The sequence below is a fragment of the Rhineura floridana genome, chromosome 14 (genome assembly GCF_030035675.1).
Source record: "Rhineura floridana isolate rRhiFlo1 chromosome 14, rRhiFlo1.hap2, whole genome shotgun sequence".
NCBI lineage: Eukaryota > Metazoa > Chordata > Lepidosauria > Squamata > Rhineuridae > Rhineura > Rhineura floridana.
This window is the reverse complement of record NC_084493.1, coordinates 8,093,782-8,116,859: the sequence shown is the minus strand read 5'-3', so window position 1 is coordinate 8,116,859 and position 23,078 is coordinate 8,093,782. Positions and strand designations below refer to the sequence as shown.

General features: G+C 46.6%; 1 protein-coding gene across 1 annotated transcript; it reads left to right on the top strand.

The window, feature by feature from the left end:
- The first annotated feature begins 5,969 nt into the window (after window positions 1–5,969).
- On the top strand, window positions 5,970–17,411 carry BCL2L10 (BCL2 like 10). Its single transcript, XM_061595231.1, has 2 exons — window positions 5,970–6,514; window positions 16,223–17,411. The coding sequence occupies exons 1-2, from the start codon at window positions 6,110–6,112 to the stop codon at window positions 16,352–16,354; spliced, it is 537 nt and encodes a 178-aa protein (XP_061451215.1). The 5' UTR covers window positions 5,970–6,109; the 3' UTR covers window positions 16,355–17,411.
- Window positions 17,412–23,078: the final 5,667 nt, after the last annotated feature.

Sequence of the window (23,078 nt, the reverse complement as noted above, 5' to 3'; positions counted from 1 at the left end):
TGAAGGCGGGGGATGGCACATCCATTGCATTAAATAATCACATTGGTTTTTAATTGTATTTTCATTGCTGCTCTCCCCCCTTGTGTTGTATTATATTGTATTACAATCTGAATTCATTGGAAATAAAAGAAGCGATAAAAACACAATTAAAAATCATTCAGCACCTAGTGCAGCACATTACAATTGCTACAATGAGCAAAAAAATAATCCGCCAAGACCCTCAGCAATTTTCAAGTGGTCCATGGGGGGAAAAGGTTTGGGAGCCAGTGCATTGCATTTTTCATAACAGTGATGTCAGCACCAAACGCCTCAAAAGAGGGGTAAGAGGGTGTTGGAATCTCATTTTAGAACTGTAGTGAATCAATTTGTCGCATGATAGATATGATTAGCCCAATGGTTTAACTAAGAAAGAAGGTATCCTGCTTCAGGTGGCTCACAGGCAGAGCAACAGAGAGCTAACAGGACTATCCCACAACCACACTCTTCCAGTGGTCCAAATACAGGCATAGTACAAGAAGTAAGGTTAAGAAGCAGTCTGAGGTCCGAACATGGAGTCCAGTGGCCAGCTTACCTAACTGGGGTAAAAGAGAGCTGGTGCCTAGATGTTGGTCCAGCACTCAGGCCCCATTTGCACTATATACATTTAACGCAGTATCAATAGTCATGGCTTCTCCCAAAGATTCCTGGAACTGTAGTTCAAGAAGGGTGTTGGGAGTTGTTAGGAGACCCCAGTTCACAGAGCTACAATTCCCAGAGTGGTTCAACAATCAATCAAGAAGAATGAGGGGAGATGTGATAGCACTCTTCAAGTACATGAAAGGTTGTCACACAGAGGAGGGCTGGGATCTCTTCTCAATCGTCCCACAGTGCAGGACATGGAATAATGGGCTCAAGTTGCAGGAAGCAAGATTTCGACTGGACATCAGGAAAAAACTTCCTGTTAGAGCCATATGACAATGGAACCAATTACCTAGAGAGGTAGTGGGCTCTCCAACACTGGAGGCATTCAAGAGGCAGCTGGACAGCCATCTGTTGGGAATGCTTTGATTTGGATTCCTGCATTGAGCAGGGGGTAGGACTTGATGGCCTTATAGGCCCCTTCCAACTCTACTATTCTATGATTCAATCCCTCTTCCCAGGGAGCTCTGGGAATCATAGCTCTGTATGGGGAATAAAGTTCTAACAATTCTCAGCACCTTTCACAAACTATAGTTTCTGGAATTCAAGGGGGGCAGAGGGAGCCATGACTGTTTAAAGTGGTATGATACTACTTTAAATGTATAGCGCAGATAAAATATCTGTGCCTGCATTAAGTGCACAATATGCACAGTATTGAACATATGCAGGTCAGTATTGTGTGGACCTTGCACTAGTGGACAGATAATGCTGGATACAGCCCATTTAATGAAAATTTTAAAGAGCCAGTGTGGTGTAGTGCTTAGAGTGTTGGGACTACGACTTGGGAGACCAGGGTTCGAATCCCCACAGAGCCATGAAGCTCACTGGGTGACCTTGGGCCACTCACTGCCTCCCAGCCTCAGAAGGAGGCAATGGTAACCCCCCGCCGAATACCGCTTACCATGAAAACCCTATTCCTAGGGTCGCCATAAGTCAGGATCGACTGGAAGGCAGTCCAATGTAAATTTTACCTTTGTACAGTAGTCTAGTTTCTGCACATGCTCTTATACCCCTCTCCCTCCAGGCACGCAAGAGGCCCTATCAGAGTTCAAGGTCACATTCCAGCCTGAGAAGAACACTGAGGGTGTGAAGCGGGCCCAATAAGGGGTGTGGCTTGGGGAGAGTTCTGAGGGCCATAGAGAGGCCTGGAGGGCCGCTTTCAGCATCCGGACCCAATGTTCTCCCCCCCCCCCGCTTTAGAGGAAGCAACTAGAAGGGCAAATGCCCGTTTTCCCAGGTCTACATTATTAGGAACACAGGAAACTCCTTATGCTGGGTCAGACCGTTGGTCCATGTAGTTCAGTATTGTCTACACTGACAGGCAGCAGCTCTCCAGGGTTTCAAGCAGGGAATCTTTCCCAGCCCTATCTGGAGAGGTCGGGAGTTGAACCTGGGACCTGCCACTCTACCACTGAGCTAGGGACCTCCCCCATTATTCTTTCAAATAACAATTATAAACCAGAAACGTGGTGCAAGAGCTTATTAAACCACTGCCCTTTGCTGTCTTCTAGTTCAATCACCTTTCAACTGAGATAGACAGTGATATGGTTTCAACTGGGATCCTGATAAAGATAAAAGCCAGCATCCTGGACTGATTATTCAAGTGCAAGCTAACACTTGTCTGATACATCAGCATGCAACCTTGTTAAATCTTATATGGGTCTGGATGGTTGAAGTGTGCCCTGAAAAGGAGAAACAGAACACTTCTCAGTAACAGTGTGACTTACCCAGAACTATAAAATATTTTAGGGATTTTCCAGTTGATAAAATCCTGACGTTGATCCTAAGCACTGTAGCAGAACCAGTATCGAGTCCCCCATATAATAGATTGGGAGAGAATTTGTGTATCTGTAATGGGATATCTAAGCTGCTGTTTGCATTTGTGTTGGTGGGGGGTTGGATACATGGGGTAAAAGGAATGCTCCAACATAGACTTCCTACTGTGAAGTATGGCACAGCCAGCAATTTAAAGTAGTCATTTTGAAGTTCTCTGTTGCCCTAGAAACCTCTGGCCAGTGGGTCTAATTAAGCCCATCAGGCTATTTTGCCCAAGCCATGCCCACCTGCCCTATACCTGATGTCATGTATGACGCTTTGTACGTAAAGTCCCAAGGAGGTTGCAAGCACCACTGATCAGCTAATCAGCAATGCCTGCAAAGCCCTGTGCATAACACCCCATATGGCTCATTGCAAATTGCGATGATCAGCTGATTGTCTGGGCTTCAAAGCACTGCACAGGACTCCAGCAACCAATGAAACTCAGCTGATTATTTGTCAGGGCTCGCAGACTTTGAAGACCCGACCACCAGCTGATCATTAATGCTTCAAAGTGCTGGGCACTCCTCTCTGCAAGCACTGACAAGCAGCTGATCATCGATGCTTCCACAGAGCAATGTAGGGAGATTTGAAACCCCAACAATCAGCTGATTGTCAGAACTTCAAAGCGCTATGCACTGCACAGGGTGAAAATGAGTCACCTGATGTCAAGTGATTGATAGTGGGCATCCCCACTCACCTCTCAAACATGGCCCATGGGGGTGGGCTGGACTTTAGAGGGCAAGACCAATGGCAATTTCAGGAAACAGATTTCAGCGAAACAATAGAAGCATTCTCTGAATGGTAAGAGGTGTTTGACAGTGGAACAGGCTGCCTTGGAAAGTGGTGAGTTCTCCTTTGCCAGGGATGCTAGATTTGTAAACTTCTTCTTCTTCTTCTTCTTCTTCTTATTATTATTATTGCTGATGGGGGCACATGGCCAATAACATGTGAGATCATTATTAAAACATCTGTATTGGCTGCCCGTCTACTACTGTGCAAGGTTCAAGGCCCTTGTATTAATTTACAAAGCCCTACACAACTTAGGTCCAGGGTACCTTAGGGACTGCCAGAACCCTTATACCCCAGTCCGATCACTGAGATCATTGGCAGAGCGACTTTGGTGTCCCCCCCCCCCCCGTTGCCAAGGCTCATTTAACATGGACATGAAATCAAGCATTCGCTGTTATTGGCCCAGTTCTCTGGAATGCTCTGCCAATGGAGATTCAGAAGGCACCTTCTGTTTTAACCTTGAAACACCTGCTGTGAAAACCTTTCCTTCTGCAGGCTGATTCAGGTAATGAAGAAGATGTATTTTTGCAGTTGTTACCCTTTATTTTTACTGTAATTTAAAATGGTTTTTATTGTACAGTTTTTATTTGTTGTAAACTACTGATTTAAAAAAAATGAAATAGATGTATACAAATATGTTTACAACTAAAATAAATGATTATTATATTTATGAATTGCTTCCCATGAAAACATCTCAAAATGATTAACAACAAAAAAAAGCAATGAAAAACAATTTGAAATCCAATACAGATACTGACTGGGATAGCAATCTCCACTTAAGGCTGACTGAAAATGGAAGTTCTTCAATAGGAGTCAAAAAGACAACAGAGATGGTGTATGCCTGATATGTCTTCAGCAAGGGGTGGGAAGAGAGGACCTTCAAGGTTCCTTTCAATTCTCAAATTCTGAATTTGCAGGGCAGCATATACGTTGGAGGGTGAGAGTTTTGTCTTGCTATTTTTTAGCATTTCTCTCTAAAGTACTGCTGGAACTATGATATATGGAGTTTATACAGCAGGTGAATATATATATTTTTTAATTAAATGAACATTCCCAAAATGGCACAGGCTTGGGGTTGTGATACCATAAGCTCCACAGCAATAGATCTTTTGCACAACCACATTCTCACTGTAGCCACAACAGCAGTGTGATCAAAGCTTTCCTAGGTACAACATGTAACACATCCAGCGCTGGACAAATACATCACTGCAACAAAAATGCCTGGTCCTGCTTGTCGTTTGAGCACTATAGGCCTCTGTGAAAGGGTAAGCAAAGCACGCTCTGAACCCTGGGGAAGGGTTCATAGCTCAGTGTGAAAGAGCGGACACATGCTTTCCATGCAAAAGGCCCTAGGTTCAATCACCAGCACCTCCAGTTCAGAAAGGAATGGTTAACAGGTGGTGCAAGTTATCTGACTAATGTGGTCTTCTGCACATTACAGCTCTGTGAGGGGGAAACTACAGTTCGCAGGAATCTTTGGGAGAAGCCAAGTGCTTTAAATGTGCACACATCCAATGCACATTTAAAGTGCATGACTCCCTCCCCCCCCCCGAGGATCCTGGGAACTGTGGTTTCCCCCTCAAAAAGCTACAATGTGTAATTTGCAAAATAGCACATTAACTAGGTAAACATAAGGGTTGAAAGGTAACATAATAATCACCACCTGATTACAGCCATCTTGCTCTGCTCATTGTATGTTTTTAGTAAATGTATATTTATTTAAATCTGCATACATTTATTATTTATTATGAGTAAAATAGAAGTCCTAATGAGGGTGGGGAGGAAAGCATATTTTCTTTTTAGATATGGCACAAATGTCACAACAAGCATCCTCTGAGAAGGGAGGGCTTCTCACTGGAAGGAAGTCCTCTCCTAAGGGCACACTTTTTTTGTAAGTATTTGTATTAAAATACTTTTTTAAAAAAAAAATCAGATTATTAATAGGGAGCGCCTTTTTACCAAATCAAAATGTTTTTAATCGATTAACCTGCCTTCACTAATCGCCGTGATTACATGATATTTTCCCCAGCAGCTTGGCTGCCAGATATGTAAATACTGGCACTGAAATATAGCTCACCAGCAGTCAGTTCTTCTGGGCGGAACTGTGTCCCCTTATACCCAATTGAAACCCGACAGCACAACTCTATCCAATTCCAAGTCTACTCAGAAGTCAGTCCCACCGAGTTTAAGTAGGCCACGACTGATCGCCAATCAATGAATGAATGACTCCTAGGTAAGTAAGTCCCATTAGACTCAGTTAGGCTTAACTCCTAGGAATCAGTTTTAAACTGCATTTTATATTGTTGTGTGACCCGCCCTGGGACCTTGTAGTGAAGGGCGGGTAATAACAATAGGATGGTGGTGATGATGCAGGATTGCAGCACGTTACGCGCCCTCGTGCGACGCGTGTTTGTACAAACGTCCCAATTGACTGAATGGGACATACTCCGTGGAAAGACACCGAGGCTCGCAAGTGCCGGGTGGCGCTTACTCCATGCCAGCGAACCTGCATAGGAGGGCAACCTTGCTAGCGGTTTCGCCATCCCAAACCCCGTCCTTCCCCTCGCCACGGATTGCTGTTCTCCTCTCGCCCTGGAGCAAAGAGGGAGGCGGTGCCGCTCCGCCCATCGCCGAAGACTGCTGGGCCGGGGGGGGGGGAGGAGGAGGAGCCGCCGAAGCCGGCCGGACACGTGGGCAATCCGCGGGGGCGGAGGCGGCTTCTTAGGCAGCGGCAGGCGCCGGTATCGGGCCTGCTTGGACTCAGCGGTCGCTCCATCCGCCCACCCGCTCCCGAAGCGCCAGGCCAGGGGAAAAGGAGGCCGCCATGCCGGGCGCGCTGCGAGAAGAGACGGCGCAGCTGATGGCCGACTACTTGCAGCACCGGCTCGGGGGCGCGGCGCTGCCGCCCAGCCGCACGGCAGAGACCCTGCGGCGGGTGGCCGACGAGCTGGAGAGCCGCGAGAGGCCCTTTTTCCGCGACGCCTGCGCGGCGGCGGCCTTACCGGAACCCGGCGAGGCGGCTGCCCTGTTGGGCCGGGTGGCGGCGCAGATGGAAGCGGAGGGCGGCCTCAACTGGGGCCGGGTGGTGGCGCTGGTCGTGTTCGCCGGCAACCTGGCCGCCGCGCTGGCGGAGCGCGGAGCTCGCGAGGAGACGGGCGCGCTGACGGAGGCGCTGGCCGCCTACTTGGCCGGGGAGAAGCGGGAGTGGCTGGAGGCGCACGGCGGCTGGGTAAGCGAGCGAGCCGGGGAGGCAGGGGGCCGGCGGCCGCGGAAGAAGGCTGGCACGATCCTTGCCCCACCGCCGCCTCACGGCCTCTCGCCCCCCCTCATTCCTCCTGCAGCATCGACCCCCCTCCTTTTTAGCTACAGAATGAGCCAATCCCTTCTCGCCCAGACATGGCTGCGCTTCCGTCCCTGCTTTGGCCTTGGCCGCTTTCCCTTTGCGCCCCCCCAATCTTGATTATTGCAACGCGGGAGCAGGAGGGAAAAGATTTCTCCCCCTCCCCCCGGTTCCTCCTGTTACGCGCAGAAGCGCGCGCGCCTGCCTGGTCGCGGCGGCGTTCGTTTGGGTTCTCCTCTCCTGGAGCTCTTTGGGGCGACGGTGTGGGGGGAGGGGGGAGGGAGCCTGCGCCGGGCGGCGGCTTCTGCCATCTGTGCCGCTGCGCCTCAGCTCCCGGCGCAGGAGCGGCCCGGGGCCCGACTCGGCTTCCACGGGGCCCCAGATCCCCTCCTCCCAATCCTGGACGCCGGCCCCGGGCTGCGAATGACCTTGGCGCAAGCGTTGCTCGGCCTGACGCCGCGCTCCGGCGTTTGAACAGACGCGCCACCTTCGTTCTCTGTCCTCCTCCCCAAAGAGGAGGTTTTCCCTCCCCTGGGGGTGACGAGCAGCCCCCCTTTTTTTGCTTCCCCCCATCTCATAACCCCTTCACAGACCGCGAGAGGAGCAGCGTCAGGAGCGAGAAGAGTAGTCGGCGAGGGGGAGGGAGGGCTGCCTGGATAATGTTTTTTCCCATATAAGGGAAGCTAAACGCTGTGACAAACCGTGAGAAAGAGCTTTCGTCGGGAGGCTGCTCTTATTTCTCTCCCCCCCCCCCAATCTTCCTCCTCTTCTCCTCCTCCTCGTGCTCTTTGTCCCTTTTTAAACGCCCCCGGTGGGTGCATCTTGGTCTTCCTGCGGCCAAAGTCTGCCCTTTGCATTGCGCCTTTTGGGGCCTGGCTTGGGCGCCTTTTGGGGCAACTGGGCTAAACCTGCCGCTTCTGCCCTTGAAAGCAGTTGTGCAACCAAGCTGTATCTGCTTGACCTTAATGCTTGGCTGGCTGGCTGGTTGTTTCCAGGACTTAGTAGAAAGTGTTTGGAAGGACCCTGGCGGCCTGGGGAAAGGGTAGAAATTAAGGTGCCCTGTAAAAGCCTTTGGGCTGCTTGGCTTGTGTCTTCCTTTGCTTGTTAGTGTCCTGTAAACTGTGTGCATTTAGAGTGCTTTTAAAAACGCCCATGAAGCTCATTCTCAAAAAGGCCAACTGGACCTGCACAGATATGTGGAATTCAGGGGATTTGCTCTGTAGATAGCAAAAGGCATTGGAAATCTGTCTTGTTTTGCTACTAGTCATCAAACCATGGAAGGTAGTAAAAACTGCTATGAGAGTCTCCCAGTGATGAGCTCCAGAGGGGTGTTTTGGAGCTCTGTCTGCCTTGCTGTCTGTCTCCTCTGAGCAATTTATCTGAAATAACAGCCCTCCCCCCAAGCTACATTCCCCTGTTGTTGGAAATGGCCTGATGCAGGGCAGCTGTGTCCTTCAGAGGCTGCTTCTGCAAACGTGCCTTGGTGCACCAACTGTGGTGATCTCACCTGTCTGCACTGCAGATGGGGCTCCCTAGGGTGGATCTGTTGGCTTCCATATGCACGAGATCGCTGTTGTACACCTCTCCTTGCTGGGTGTCCTCAAGAACAGGGCACCCAGTCTTTAAAAACAAAACACAGGGGCGACTTGAAAGGTGTCTGGATGGGAACTCTGACTTGGCTTCAGATTGCAGCCCTGCAGCAGGTGCAACACAGCTGGCTTGCGTTATACTCTTCCCATTTAGAGGGAGGGGAGGTGCCCTCTTAATTTCTTGATCAAGGCAGGAGCCCTGTGCCACAGGAAGTGTGTGTGACCTGGGTCAAGTGGTGGGTGGTTCTTAGTCCTGGGTCTCACGGAGCACCGAGCAAAGGAGGGTCATTGGGTCTCTCCCTCAAGGCATTCAGTCATTGAATCATGGTGACAGGCTGCAAGGGAGCTTCCCTTTGATTGGCCTGATTGGTTTTTCCAAAAGAAAGTAGCAACAGAAGGTATAAGTTTGTGGCTTAGTACCGATTGGTGAGTTTTCCCCTCAGGCCTCTCTTTCTGACCCTTGAGACTGTCCCCCAGGACACACCCCGTGATAGCCATGTTTCACATCTCCCTTAAGTGTTTTGTGTGGCTGCAATGTGACATTGAACTCCGATAATGCCTGTGTGCCTGGAAGGTCAGATAGAGAGGTGTGTGTTGAAACAAGCCTATGGCAGAAAGGCAAAATTCCCGTCTCTGGTTCTGTCCCCCTTTGCCATTGGTCTCTCCCACCACTGGCATGTGGCCCCTGGAAGGTTGCCCAGAGGGGCATATGGCCCTTGGGCCGGAAATGGTCCCCTGCCTCTGCCCTGTGGACCTTGAGGATGCATCTTTGCAAGGGGAGAGGGTGATTGGTAAATGTCTAAACGCCTCTTCTACTTTGGCCGACCACAGTTCAAACGAAGTCTTCCCTTTAAAGGGGAGATGTTTCTTGGCATGTGCTTGAGATGGTTGACAACCGACGTGGCATTTTGTGAGTTCTACAGTTCTGTAGTATTGATGGGACTCTTGCTGTTTTGCCCAAACACTGACCAACGAAACACAGTCCCCCTGATCTTGTATGTACCTTTTTGAGAAGGTGCACTCTAAGGTGTCCAGGACTCTGGCCATTTCAGGCTTGAAAGCACCAGCATGTTGAGGTTTGACCTGGAAGCAAATGAGCAACCTGTGGCTATCGTATTGACCAGGAATAGCCTCCTGCTCTGTATGATAGCCACAATGCGGTGCTCTCCGGCTGTTTTTGAACTCCAGTTCCCATCAGCCCCAGCCAGCATGGCCAGTGGTCAGGGATGATGGGAGGTTTAGTCCAGCAACATCTGGAGGGCAGCGCATTGGCTACGCATGATTCAGAGAATAGTTGTTACGAGCTCTGCAACCGTTCCCACATATGAACTGCATTCCAGATCTGCTGAAATTGCAGAGATGCTATCAAGGGCAGACCCATGAAAAGCATGGTTAAGTGTGGCCAGTTAGGACCTGACTATTGTACTGGTAGGGAAGGCAGTGTTGTTCCAGAGCAGTAGTTTGTACGAAGTGCTTTGTTGTTGTTGCCAAGTATAGAACGCTTTGTGTAAATAACACTACCCACTAACAACCAACTTGACGACTGAGTTTAGTCTATGTGGAGCTACAGGTATTGTGCATGAAGCATGGGTGGATGTAAGTGCTGGGCTTATGAGGTAAAAGCAAGTGTCTAGCTCTTAACTTCTCCCTTGTCCTCATTGGAGGAATACATTTCCGGAGGCCTCTTGTGCTGTGCAACTCATGATCCTGACACCGTGTGGAAGGGCCATAGCTCAGGGGCAGAGCATCTGCCATACATGCAAAAGGTCCCAGGTTCGATTTCCCAGCATCTCCAGGTAGGGCTGGGAGAGACTCCATGTCTGAAACCATGGAGAGCTGCTGCCAGTCAGGGTAGACGATACTGAGCTAGATGGACCAACGGTCGTAATTTTGTATAAGGCAGCTTCCTATGGTCCTGTGGGGTAGAGGGCACCTGGAGGGTGGGGAACGACTCAAATAGACAATTGCATTCCACCAGAGATTGGTAGGCCACGATAGGCCAGAACGATTGGACAAGCTAAGGTCATGGAAGCCCTGGTGTCATTGGGGCCTGTGTTGGTGTGGAGGATTCACCCATGCTATCTCCCATCCTGCTTTGCTGAGGCAAGGGAGGCTTGTACTACTGGTGAATGCTGCACATCTGGTGGTGGAGGCTCCCAACGAGATGTAGGCCTGTGGTAATGTGTCCTTGCTGCCTGCCTGCCTTGATGTCTGGCTCTGTAATTTTCCTGCTGACGACTACAAAAGCTGTGAAACTGCAGTCCCACAATTGGAATACATCATTCAAAGCAAGCTGATGAAGGCAGAAGCAGCTGGCAATTCTGTGGGAAGTTCCCCAGTAAAGAGCGAGCGTGCGTGCATGTTTTTTTTGTTGTTCTGGGGGATGTGTGTGAGAGCTGGAGTAGGATTTTCTTGCCTTGGTGCCCCAGGTTTCATAAAAACGGAGAGTTGAGCCTATGGCTGTTAAACTGGCGTATGGCAGTTCCTTTGGGCTGGAGTTTCTGTTTAGACCCAAGAGTGCCCTTCAAAAGATGTACTTGTGCGTTAGGTCAGTGCGTAATCAGGGTTGCATTGTGCACCCAACTAGCCTTGTTCCTGGTAGCTGCACATGCAGCATGAATGTCTGCAGGAACACAGGAGGCTGCCTCCCACCGAATCAGACCATTGGGCCATTGTGCTCAGGATCGCCGACAGCGATGGGCAGAAACTCTCCTGGAGACACCAGCAGTTGAACATGGGACCTTCTGCATGAGAAGCAGATGTGCTACCTCTGAGCCACGGCCCTTTCCCCCAATTAACCTCGAATTAACAACGTGTAACATAGCTGCCGACTGCTGAGTCAGACCATTGGTTCATCTAGCTCAGCATTGCTTACACTGGTTGGCAGCAGCTCTCCAGGGTTTCAGGCAGGAGCTTTCCCTAGCCCTACCTAGAGAACCTGGGAACTTCTGAATGCAGGGCTGGTGCTCTGCCGTTGAGCATCCCTGCAAACGTTTGAGCCGTATGTGTGGCCACCTGGGGGTGGCACTAGTTGGCCCCTGCTACTCAGTTGGCCCCTGCTTGCATGCTGTTCTTGCACAGGAGTATACTTCTGAATAGGGCTCCTTGGGTGATTCTGCCTGAAGTGCGCGATGGAGTCGCGCAACTGCTAGCAGAGGTGTAAGCTTCTCCAGGCCTCCTCATACTCACTTCAGAAGGGCTCTGCGGAATCAGACCAAAGGCCCATCTAGTCCAGCATCCTGTTCTCACAATGGCCAAACAGATGCTAATGGGAAGCCTGCAAGCAAAGCCTTGGCCCGACAGTGCTCTCCGCATGTGTCATTCCCAGCAACTGGGATTCAGAGAACGTAGCCGTGACAGCTGGTTGTCGTGGGCCTCTTGCAGCCTTGCTCTGTTCCCTTTCCCAAGGATCTACCTGAAACGAGAGAACTCTATCGACAAAAGCTTTTGTTTTGTCTTGGGTATAATCGGAGCGAGGGAGAAAATATTTCAGATTCTTAAGTGCTTGGAGTCCTTCCAGCCCTTGTTATAACGGCAGACATTCAGCATTCCCTCCCCCCTTTTTTTCCTTGACAGAGGCTTGTTGTAAGCATGTTTAGGAATTCCTGAGTGTTAATTTTTTTTTCCAGAGCCTATGCAAAACTACCCTTCCTTGTGAAGGCAATGGAGGTAATCCGGAATGGCCGCAAAAAGACTCGGATGCAAAACTTCCCTTGCTAATTGGGTGGGTCAGCAATGATAAAGGAATGGTTTTCCTTGGTTTTTTTTATGTCCCAAGGAAGACACCAGTGGATGGCTACAGAAACTTCTCTTTGCTGATGTTAACTATAAAGGGTTTGTCTCTTCTCTCCGCCACCCACCCACCCCTTTTCAGTGTAGAGTTTCTTGCCTCTCTGAAGAATCTGGTTCTAGCCATTGTTGAGTGGGTGGGGGTTTAAACTTCTGCAAGGAATGTGAATAATCAACTTCAAAGCAACTATTTTCCCCAGTACTAAGAGCAAAGAATACATAGAAACCTGCATTCAGTTCTCGGTTTTCAAACAGGCCACTGGAGGGAAAGTAAAAGTCTATTCAAAACGACCTCATTGCTGGATGAGAACTTGGGCTGTTTCCCTCCCTCTGCTCCCCCCCCCCCCGCAGCATCTTTGTAATCGTATTCTGCAGATGACCAATGCCCCAAAGCACCTTCAGCACAAAGGCATAAAAGAATATATTGGACAAAAGCTTATTTCACTGTCCTGTGAAAGGTGTAATAAGATCTGACTTCCTAGCTGTGCGCGAGGATCTGCTTTGAAGCCGGCAAATGCAGCCTGTGAGAGAAGAGCTGTAAAGGGCCACTGAGACAGGGCACTCCCCCCAGCCCCGTGGAAGGGAAATGTGTTCCCAGCCGTGTGGCTGGGCATGTGACTCCCTTGCATGTATTTGGAAACCCCTGTGCTTGGCACTTCCTTACTCATGCACATTGGGGGTTGTGATCCTCATGTGGGTTTTGCACAATGGTGTGTTTTTCTGTCTCTCTCTGCACTGTACGCATGTGTGTAGTTGTCCAGGGTCTCAGGGGGAGGGTTAGACCCCTTACTTCTTTGGGAGCAGGTCCCAATGTCTCCAGCATCCTTTGAGCCTGTCAGGGTGCAAGGGGAGCTTGTTAGCCACTGAGAAGAGTCTTCTAACATGCTTCCTTGATTGGAGCCAATCCGAATGAAAGGAGGTGTGTCAGCCACTGAGAAGACTCTTTTCAGTAGCTAATGCTCTACCCTTTCGTGCTTATTGGCTCCTAGAGACATCCGTCAGTGTGGCAGAAGGTATCAACAAGCATTTCATATTCAACCTAGCAGCAAAAAAAGGGAGAAGGGGCCTGGCTGTGGCTATCGTAAAGGGACCCTGCAGTTCTGAATCTGCCACTACATTCCTGGCTATACCTATAAAGAAAATAGCATCATTATTCAGCATCTCAAGTGCCTGCTTATATTTTGCATTCCAATGATGTCACTTATGCCGCACTTTTGTAGCTTTAATTCCCAATAACGTTGGGCCTGTTCTGGAGGTTGGCAGGTGGATGGGGTTGCCACTGGTGGCTGCAGGAAGGCAAAGCTTTGTGTGGCCGCCTCTTTGTGATGCTGACTTCCATGGGAAGGTGGTTGGAGCCCAGTGTGGTTGCTGGATTGTGGCCCTTACATGGAAGCAAGTCTTTGATCTCAGATGTCTTTCCCCTCAGAGCACTCGGGGGGGGGGGGGCAGCTCAAAGCAAAAAATCTCATTGCTGGATCCAGGCCCTACAAATCCTTGCTACAGTGCAAGACCTGTAGATTAGAATGCACACACAAATAAAATTGTTGGGTGTAGATCTGCTGATGCCTTTAATTTCATTTAGAACCTGCAGTTTCCCTTTTTGATCATAAAGTTCTTTGTTGTGTTGCTGTATTTTCTCTGTCTCTCCTTTAGAGTAGCTAGTGTATATTCAACCAAGTGACTGAAAGGTGACGGGCTTAATTTTGCCCTCTCCATAGAAGAATGACGGTTTGAACCCTCTTCTGTAGGCAGCCCACCTGAATGCTAATGACCCTACGGCAGCTGTTGGCGAGAAGTGTAAACTGACATTCAGTGCAAAATGCCTCCATTGTTTGCACAAATTAAAGTGTAAAGAACAAAGCTCCGGAAGAAATTAAGAGCATAACTTGTTTACATAGACATCTGCCAAATAGGAGTTCAAACATGGCCATCTGGAGTCATATTACTGCCATTCTCTGTTATTCAGAATAAAGATCTAGCAGTGCAGCTGCTGGCTTCTTTTTGTCATAGGTCAGCTCCAAATTGAGTGGCTCAAGGGCTGCAGGGCCACGTTAAGATTAATCTGTTGTAATGGAAGGGCAAGGTCTCGGGTTCAATCCCCAGGTAGGACTGGGGAAGTCCCGTGTCTGAAACCCTGCAGAGCTGCTGCCAGTCAAGTTGATGATCCTAAGCTAGACGGACCAATGGTCTGACTTGGTATAAGCAACTTCCTATAAATTTTTAGGCTCTCAGTTTCCTAGCTCTGGGTGACCTTGGCCAGTTGCACACTCTTTCCCTTATCTTCCTTATAGGGGGAAGGGGAATCCATGTCTGTGTATGCCGCCTTGAGCCCCTTGGCACATGGACATCATTCACGAACTTGCTATGGCCAGAGCCAGGAAGTGAGTGCAAAATGCCTCCATTGCACAAATTCAAGTGTAAAGAACAAAGCTCCGGAAGAAATTAAGAGCATATTGAATATGTTTATTAATTTTAGATAATTTGACTTTGTTTGCAATGTTTAGTACATAAATGTGCCACTCAAGCTCTTAATCTGGGCCTGAGCCTAAGGGGCTTTATTATTATTATTAGTAGTAAAATGTATAGACTGCTTCACACCATATAGCCATCAAAGCAGTGTACAAAATAAAAACAAATCTCTAAAAACAACAAAATCAGTCTAACAAACTCTTAAAAATGAAAACATCCACCCAGGCTCCAAAAACGTCACAGTGACGTTTGGGACTAAGGCAGACCAGAAGGGACACTTCTACAGGCTTCCATTCTCATGCAGAATTTGCGCTTCAGCAATCTGACTTTTGGTGCTAGGCTAACTTCACTTCTACAGCTGGTGGGACAGGCTTCTAATACGCATCTGTAAGGTCTGCTCTGCACCTTTGTTCTGTAGGTTGAAATTGGAGGCAGAACTGCTTGTTTGTTGCGCTAGCTACTTGCACTTTTTAATCCCTGGTTGCATCTAACTTTGGACTGTACCAAATTAAGAGTGATTTCATATTTTCAGGTCTCTTTAACTAGATTGGACAGTGCCAGACTTGATTTTGCTTCAAATGCCCACTCACTTGGGTACTTTCCAGGCCACCTTGGGCAGGGAGAGAATCACTGAGTTGGCAGCTTTTAATTCCCTTTCAGACTTGCTTGCTGCTGGAGGTGTGATCTCCTTCCTTTTTTAGTGTCTTGTCTGAGCTAGTATGAAGACTGTCAGCAGTATTAGTGAGGCTTGGTGGTAGCCAAGATGGTGCGCTCCAGACATTGTAGATTATAACTCCCGTTATCCCTGGCTGCTGGCTGGAGCTGACCGGCATTGTGTAGCCAACGTGGTGCTGGAGTTGCATTCCACCAAGGCAAAAGTAGTGCATTTCTCTGTTAGATATGTCCTTCCCGTTGAATGTTAAGACAGGTACCATCTCTCTTGTCTTTTCCGTGCCTACTGAAACCTTTCCTCTTTCAACAAGCAGATTTTTTCCCAGTCCGCATCTGGATGATAATTGAATTTATATCTCATGCTATTTCCTGAAGGAGTCCAGGGCGGCAATCATAACAACAAAACAATTTGACAGCAAAAAAAGTGCATTCTAAAAAGTTTAAAACATTATAGCAAACAGTTACAGTTAAAAACATTCTTTCACCCAGGGATCTCTGGGTTGCTGGGAGCAGTTTCCTTGAGCCACGAAACGGCTGGGTAAACAGGAATGTTTTCAAATTCCTCCTAAAAATGGAGACAGGTGGGCCTCACTAGGGAGGGCATTCATTTAATGGGGGAGGCATCACTGAAAAGTCCCTTTTTTGCAGGTCAATTCCAACCAGGCGGCCCCTAGTGGTGGCAGCATCAACAAGGCCTTGCCTGCTGATTGTAGGGTCTGAGATAGTTGATACTGGGGAAGGTGCCCTTTTAGGTACTGGGGTCCAAAGCCCTTTAGAGCTTGATATGCTAGCACTAACACCTTTAATTCTGCCTGGCAACTCACTGGCATTGACAGAATTGTTTTTAGAGGTCTTCTTGCTTGTGTGTTTGCTACCCTGGATTCCTTTGAGAGGAAGGGTATATGTTTAATAAATAAATGCAATGAAACAAATCCATGTTTTCCCCCTAGCCATTGGGAGGAACATGTGGCAACAGTTGTAATTTGTCATACTTTTTTTTAAAGCATAGGGGCTGTTTTTTAAAAAATTAATAACCCAAAATAGGCTTGACTCAAGATCTTGCTCTCTTCTTTCCTAGGATGGTTTCTACCACTTCTTCAATAAACATGGCTCTGATGCAGCTGACCAGAACAGTACCATAAGCAATGCTATAATGGCGGCAGCTGGCTTTGGTCTGGCCGGGTTGGCCTTTCTCTTGGCGGTGCGATAAGAGACTACATCAGTGGACTTGACGTACAGGAAGGAAAGTTTGGGGGGTGGGGAAGGAACTCTCTTCTAAGAAACTGCCAACATGCCGATGAAGAATCCATTCTATATTTCTATGATGGTTGGAAGACAGAAGCATATATATTTTTAAAAACTAGCGTTGGAGCAGAACATTGACAAGCACATAACATTCTAGCAGTACAAATGCGAAACAAAAGCCACTTAAATATGAGTTCTGAGATGGGATGTCTTCTGAATCTTGGCGTATGTGAGAGCTGTCGTTGTCGCAGTTCCTTCTGGTAATTGCTGAGTGCTGCGCGTTATGCTCAGTGTTAATGGGGAGCTTGCAATGAAACCCAAGTGACGATGTGGTTGGATTTCTTCTTTCGTGTGTGCGCGTGTGTGTGTATGTTGTGGGGGGCAGTGGGAGGGCAGGGAGGGAGATGTTGCCTTGTGAAATGTGAGCCAGTATTAACGAGAATGAAGAGCTTAATTCCACCTGTGGTGTGGTGCAAACTTCTTGAGGCCACTCATCAATATATAGCTGCAAGATCCATATTGCACAGAGCATTATAGCTTATATGTTTTGTTACAATGACGTTAGTCTAAGTTACACTACAAATAGGTGACAAGAATGTTGATACCAAAACAGTAAAGGCTGCAGAACCAGTTCTAACTATTGAAAAACGTGTGTTTTCTCTTTAAATTGGTCTATTTGGAAGTCCATTGAAGGCTGGGATTTCTGTGGATTTCCTGTCAAATCCATAAACTCCATATAACTTAATATATTTTTGAAGTATTTATCATTGTATAATACTGGTAGCTGGTTAACATCTATTTTTGTTAAATGCCGTGTTGTTTTTTTAAAGAAACAGAATAGGCTCTCCAAGTTGATTTTTTGGCTGTCCTTGTCTTCTTCCTCGTTTAACAGTTCTAGTTTTGGTATCTGTTACTCTGCATATTGTAAAGAAATAGTCTTCAGAAGTGTTTCAATGTCATTTTCCTTTAGCTTGTACAGTTTTAATATGTGAATAAATATAACTGAATATTTTTATTTTAAATGGGTGTATATTCTTGGCTTGAACTGATCCCCCCCCCCCCCGATTGTATACCTGCTTCGCTAGGCACTACCTTCAGGTTTTTTATGGTTTTTACAAAAGATATGGGACAGGGAGCCCTCCAGATCTTGGACTCCCAATCTCCCATCAGCCCCAGCCAGCACGGCCAATGGTCAGAAATGATGGGAGCTGTAGTCCAGCAATATCTGGAGGGCCATAGTTTCCCCCAACGCCTGCTGTAGATGAAGATGCAATGGTAGCCATTCACTTTCACCTTTCTGCAAACTCGCCATCCTGGTGGGCGCATGATAGTCTCTCTGCAGCTAGGCTGTCCGCTTGTAGAACATGAGCTACTATTCCAATTCACATTTGTCCAGAGATGATTGTGCAGCCCTGGTGGTACCTGGAATCATGTGCCATCTTTTCTTTTGGAAGTGCCCAATTCGATAGGTACAGGTTGTGCAAGGGCCTTATTCACACTGCTGTTGTAACCCTATGGATGTAAAGTGCATATACAGGAGTACAGTTGCCCGGTCTCATAACCCGGGCAGAGATAGCCTCCAGATGTGTTTTGATATGTATTAAATGTCTCTCCCACCTTTTTTCCTGAAGAAGCCCAGTGAATGATCAGAGGTGATGGGAGTTGTAGTCAAGCAACATTGGGAGAACACCACATTGGTTACCTAGAGCTTCTGACGTTTAGGAGAATATATTTCCCCCATTTCTGATCCTTTGCTCGGGTTGCAAAGGAAGGCTTGGTAAAAGTTACTGGGAGAAGCCTTCATGCTGTTGTGAAGATGCTGTGACCTCTGGATTGTCGTCATATAGTCTATGCATCAAGGGTGGGATGGCACGATCACCTAGAGGTGTACCTGAAGATTACTGCAGTGGCCCAAAGGCTGTACCAGACATGCCTGACTGTAGTGGTAACTACGTTTACATTGTGCTTCTGAGGGCTCAAAGCCCTTCACCTGCAATACTGTATACTGGTGTAATCCTGACACCAACAACCCTGTAAGGTAGGTCTACACTCCCTAAGCCACTGTTTCTCACTACAAAGGTTACCTAGCGCCTTCATGGCAGAGGAGAAATTGGAACCAGTTGTATGTAGCTGTAGCTTAGCCTCTTGGCATCAGCTATGTTTTACTGCACCTGCTGTCGTCCTGTGTGCATGCCCGTGTGCACAGCAGTTGAGGGATTGTAACCTAGGAGCATCCTGTTTTTGAGCAAAGTTGAGAATTTAACCCACTGGACATGCAGCAGTACATAAACTACTTTGGTTCAAATTGCACTGCTGAAAGAAGAATGCATATTAAAATAATTTGGGGGGGAGGGGAAGAAATTTTGAAATGAGATTGTGCGTTGGCTACTGTTGGTAGCCGTTAACTAGGTTACAGCAGCACATTTGTTAATCCATCGCCTGTATTAAATTTGAGTGCAAAACAAAAGCTTGATGAGGACAGAAGACCAGGTTAACCATATACTAGTTTTGGTAATTCTGAGTATATTGCAAATAGCAAGATCTCTACGGTAATAAAAACCTGAGAAGAGCCTCCTGGATCAGGCCAATGGCCCATCTAATCCAGCATCCTGATGCCTATGGGAAGCTTAACTATGCGCTGCATGGAAAAGTATTGTCTTTTGTCTGTCCTGAATCTGCCAACAGTCAGAAGCTTGGCAAATAACATGAAAGCAAAGGCACATAAAACCTCGGTTTACAGTATTTTAATTATCCAAGGGTGAATGAAATGGAACAAGGAAGTGATTAAAAAGTACATGAGTACTTCATTTACTTTTATTTTCTGTTATCACTGTGTACCCTTCATACTGTATTTTGAGTTTTCACTTTCTGGTTAAGAAGAAATAAAGTTTTTGAAAGTATAGTTATAGGTACCCTGGTTTTGTTTAGGAAAATGGTTTTTTTGGATTGCAGTCTCTCAAGTTATTAATAATGTACTATTTTGCAAGGGATGGTAGCATGACCAAGGATTGTATTCAGCTTATTCAGGCCTATTCAGAGTAGACCCATTGAAATGAATGAAATGAAGTCATATCTATTAACCTCTGAGTAGGACTAGCATGGAATACCACCCATGATTTCTGCTGCCAACAAGTCCTGTTTGTTAAATTTATATCCTGCTCTTCCTCCAAAGGAGCCCAGGTTGTCAAATATATCAATACTACAACAATATGCTGAAAATACCTAAAACCAGTTTAAAAACAACCTTCTAAAAACTGTTACGCAATCACCTGTTCTCCAAGCTAATAATTTTAGCCTGGCCATCAATTCCTGGGTAAACAGGAATATTCTTATTTCTCTCCTAAAAGTTAATAACAAGGGAGACTAATGCACCTCACGAAGGAGGGCATTCCACAAATGGGGAACTACCACCGAGAAGGCCTTGCTACTGCTAACTGGGCATCCCTCAGTGGTGGCATGACCGGCAGGGCCTCCACTTATGATTGTAGGGCCCAAGATGGTTGGTTGAGGTGAATGGCATCTATAGCAGCAGCCCTGATGACTTAGATCTAGTGCTTGTTAGGCATAGACTCCACAACACAGGATATTTTTAAAGTACATTTCTAGAGAGAACCCACTGTACTCATTTCAGAATGTTTTCATTCCCCTCTGGATTTCATCTTTCAGATGATTTGAACCGGTTGCGTGAACTTGCTTAGGGCAGTTCCTGTGTTTAATTTAGAATGTCCTTGTATTTATTTTTAAACAGGGAAGCCTCCTCCCATTGTAAACCTAGATATACAAGGAATAATGGAAGGAACTCCACACCCTTTAAAAATAATAATACTGTCTTTTTCACAGTGATCATGTTAAGGCAGCTAGCTCATGGGTGGTACAGGCATAAGGGGGCTTGTGCCATTCCTGGCAGAACAGCAGGTGAGCTGTGACAATGTTAAGGCTGCACTCCTCCCTCCCTCACACGTGCTCTTCCCTAGCTCTGTGGTAGAGCATCTGCCTTGTGTGCAGAAGGTCCCGGTTCAATTCCTGGTGTCTCCAGGTAGGATAGGAGAGTTGCTGCCAGTCAGAGTAGGCAATACTAAGCCACATGGAGCAATTGTCTGATTCAGTATAAGGCCGCTTCCTATATACCATTCAGTTTTATGTACTGGCTGTGTACATCAGTGCGACAGCTTTAATGGATTGCTGGGTTGCCTTAGATGTATTGGATCAAACAAAAAGGTGCCCCTGTTAAATTGGGAAGTATTTTTTTTAAAAAAAAGAAATGTATTTTTTAATATAAGTACTTATAAAAACTGCAGAGTACCATCATGAAAGGCATCCCCCACTCTTGGGACATTTCTTTGGAGGAATAGATAAATGGATCTGTAGGTCTAAATTAGCATAACTGATTTCTTAAACACATATTTGCAAGAATTGGAACGGCAATAAATGTGTTTATTGCATGAATGTTGTAAAGTCAGAAAAGACCATTCAGCGATTATTGTATATTCTATTGGCTATTAGTCATAGATTACATTTTGGTACAATTTCAATTCTTGCACATATATATATGCAGTATATTATGTCCATTCATACATTTAGTGATTTGGTCAGGGACTACTTTCTCCATGTCGGGTTTCTTATACTAGAGTAATGCCTCTTCCTCTCTCTTTCAAGGCATGCATACCTCTTTGTTTTCAGTTTTTGCTTTTGAAGGGTTGTTTCCATTTCATGCACATTTAACCGATCTAGTGACCTAAAGCTTAATAGAATTAATCAATTTTAAGATTTCTGTAGTTCACTAGAAAATACAATAATGCTGGGAAGAACAGACGGGAGTAGCAAAAGAGGAAGACCAAACGAGATGGATTGATTCCATAAAGGAAGCCACAGACCTGAACTTACAAGATCTGAACAGGGTGGTTCATGACAGATGCTATTGGCGGTCGCTGATTCATAGGGTCGCCATAAGTTGTAATTGACTTGAAGGCATATAACAACAACAAGATTTCTGTAATGGGGTGACAGCATTCGTTTTTATAGAAAGTCTTTCAGTTGCAACACCTCCCAAGGTAGCTACCGTGAAAACAAATTAAAACCATTTATAATGAAAATCAAAGACTGAAAAGCAATAGGTAGAAATGTCAAAAATCCCTGGCTTTGGATTCACAGGAATAGCCAAGTGCAATGTCCTCCAGATGGGTTGGGCTACAATTCCCATGACCTTGGCCAGCAAAGGCAGTGGTCCAGGATGATGGGAGGGTTTCCACCACGTCTCTGCTGCTCTTCAAAACCTTTGGGAGAGGTGGGCATTTGGGGGCATAGTGACAGCAGCAGTGGCTTCTCTCCAGGTGCAGATTGCCCTCACCTTTTATCTCTGGCTTTTTAAAGCAAAATATGTTTGCAGAAATATTTACTCAGCCATGTGATTGATGCATAGTCAGCTAATTATACATTTATTCATCTGAGAACTTTCAAAACTTTACAATGTTTGCTCCTTGAGGCAGAAGTTACTAGTAATCGCAGTTCAATTCAAACCACATCTGTAGGAGTGTCTTGGAACATCTGGCCCTTGTTAGACGTGCCAGTTAGCTCCCTTTTTGTGGAATGCATCTGATTTCCCCATCTTGCCATTTCGGAATAGCATTGTGCTTAACCCCTACAGCTAAAGCCTTGGAGGCCTGTATCATTAAATAACGTTTGGGGAAGGGCTGTAGCCCAGTGGTGGACCATCTGCTTTGCATGTGGAAGGTCCCAGGTCCAGTCTCCAGCATCTCCAGGTGGAGCTGGAAGAAAACCCTGCCTGAAACCCCAGAGAGTTGCTGCCAGTCAGTGTAGAACAATATTGAACTAGATGGACCAGGGCCAGAAATGAGAAACTGAAGCTGAAACTGGTGAAGTGGTTGGATTAGGACCTGGGAGAGCAGGGTTCAAATCCCCACTTGGCCACAAAGCTCGCTGAGTGACCTTGGGCCAGTCATTACCTCACAGCCTAACCTACCTCACAGGGTTGTTGTGTGGATAAACTGGAGGGGGGGGAAACATGTATGCCATCTTGAGCTCCTTGGAGGAAAGGTGGAATATAAATGTAGTAATAGTGTGAACTGAAAGTCCTAGTGGTTCTTGGAAAAAGTGTCCTGCAAATGGCACAAATACACTTATTTTTACCAAAAAAAAAACCCCATAAGTAAAATATACCCTGATCCAAACCCCTGAGATTGTACTCAGCTATGTACAAGAAGGGATTTCTCTGTTCACTTCTATCTAATCAAAGAAAAGCTTCCCAACTTTTAAGTGCAGCTCCTCTTTGCACATAGCTGTGTATGCACGTTGAAGCATTATTTTTGCCTTTGATTCCTTTCTAATCCTGAGAGCATGACTGTGAGGCTCTTCGGATACATTTCCCCCCAAGCAGGGATTAAGAGCTTGCATGTTTCTTACATGTGTGAGGTTTTTTTTAAAATAAATAAATGCAGGGAGTTCCCACATATGCCTAAATAAAAGCAAATTGTGATCATTAAAGTGCACTCTGCCGTGAAAGTTGGAAGAATGTCCACAACTGCAAATATTTTGGGGTTTTAAAATAACTGCAATGACCTAACTCTTCATGTTCAATCTCGAAACAGTTGCAGTTTTAATGGCTTCTCTATTCCCCACCCCAAAATGGTTTACCATCCCCATTAAAGCACGTGATTTAGGAATGCAACCGT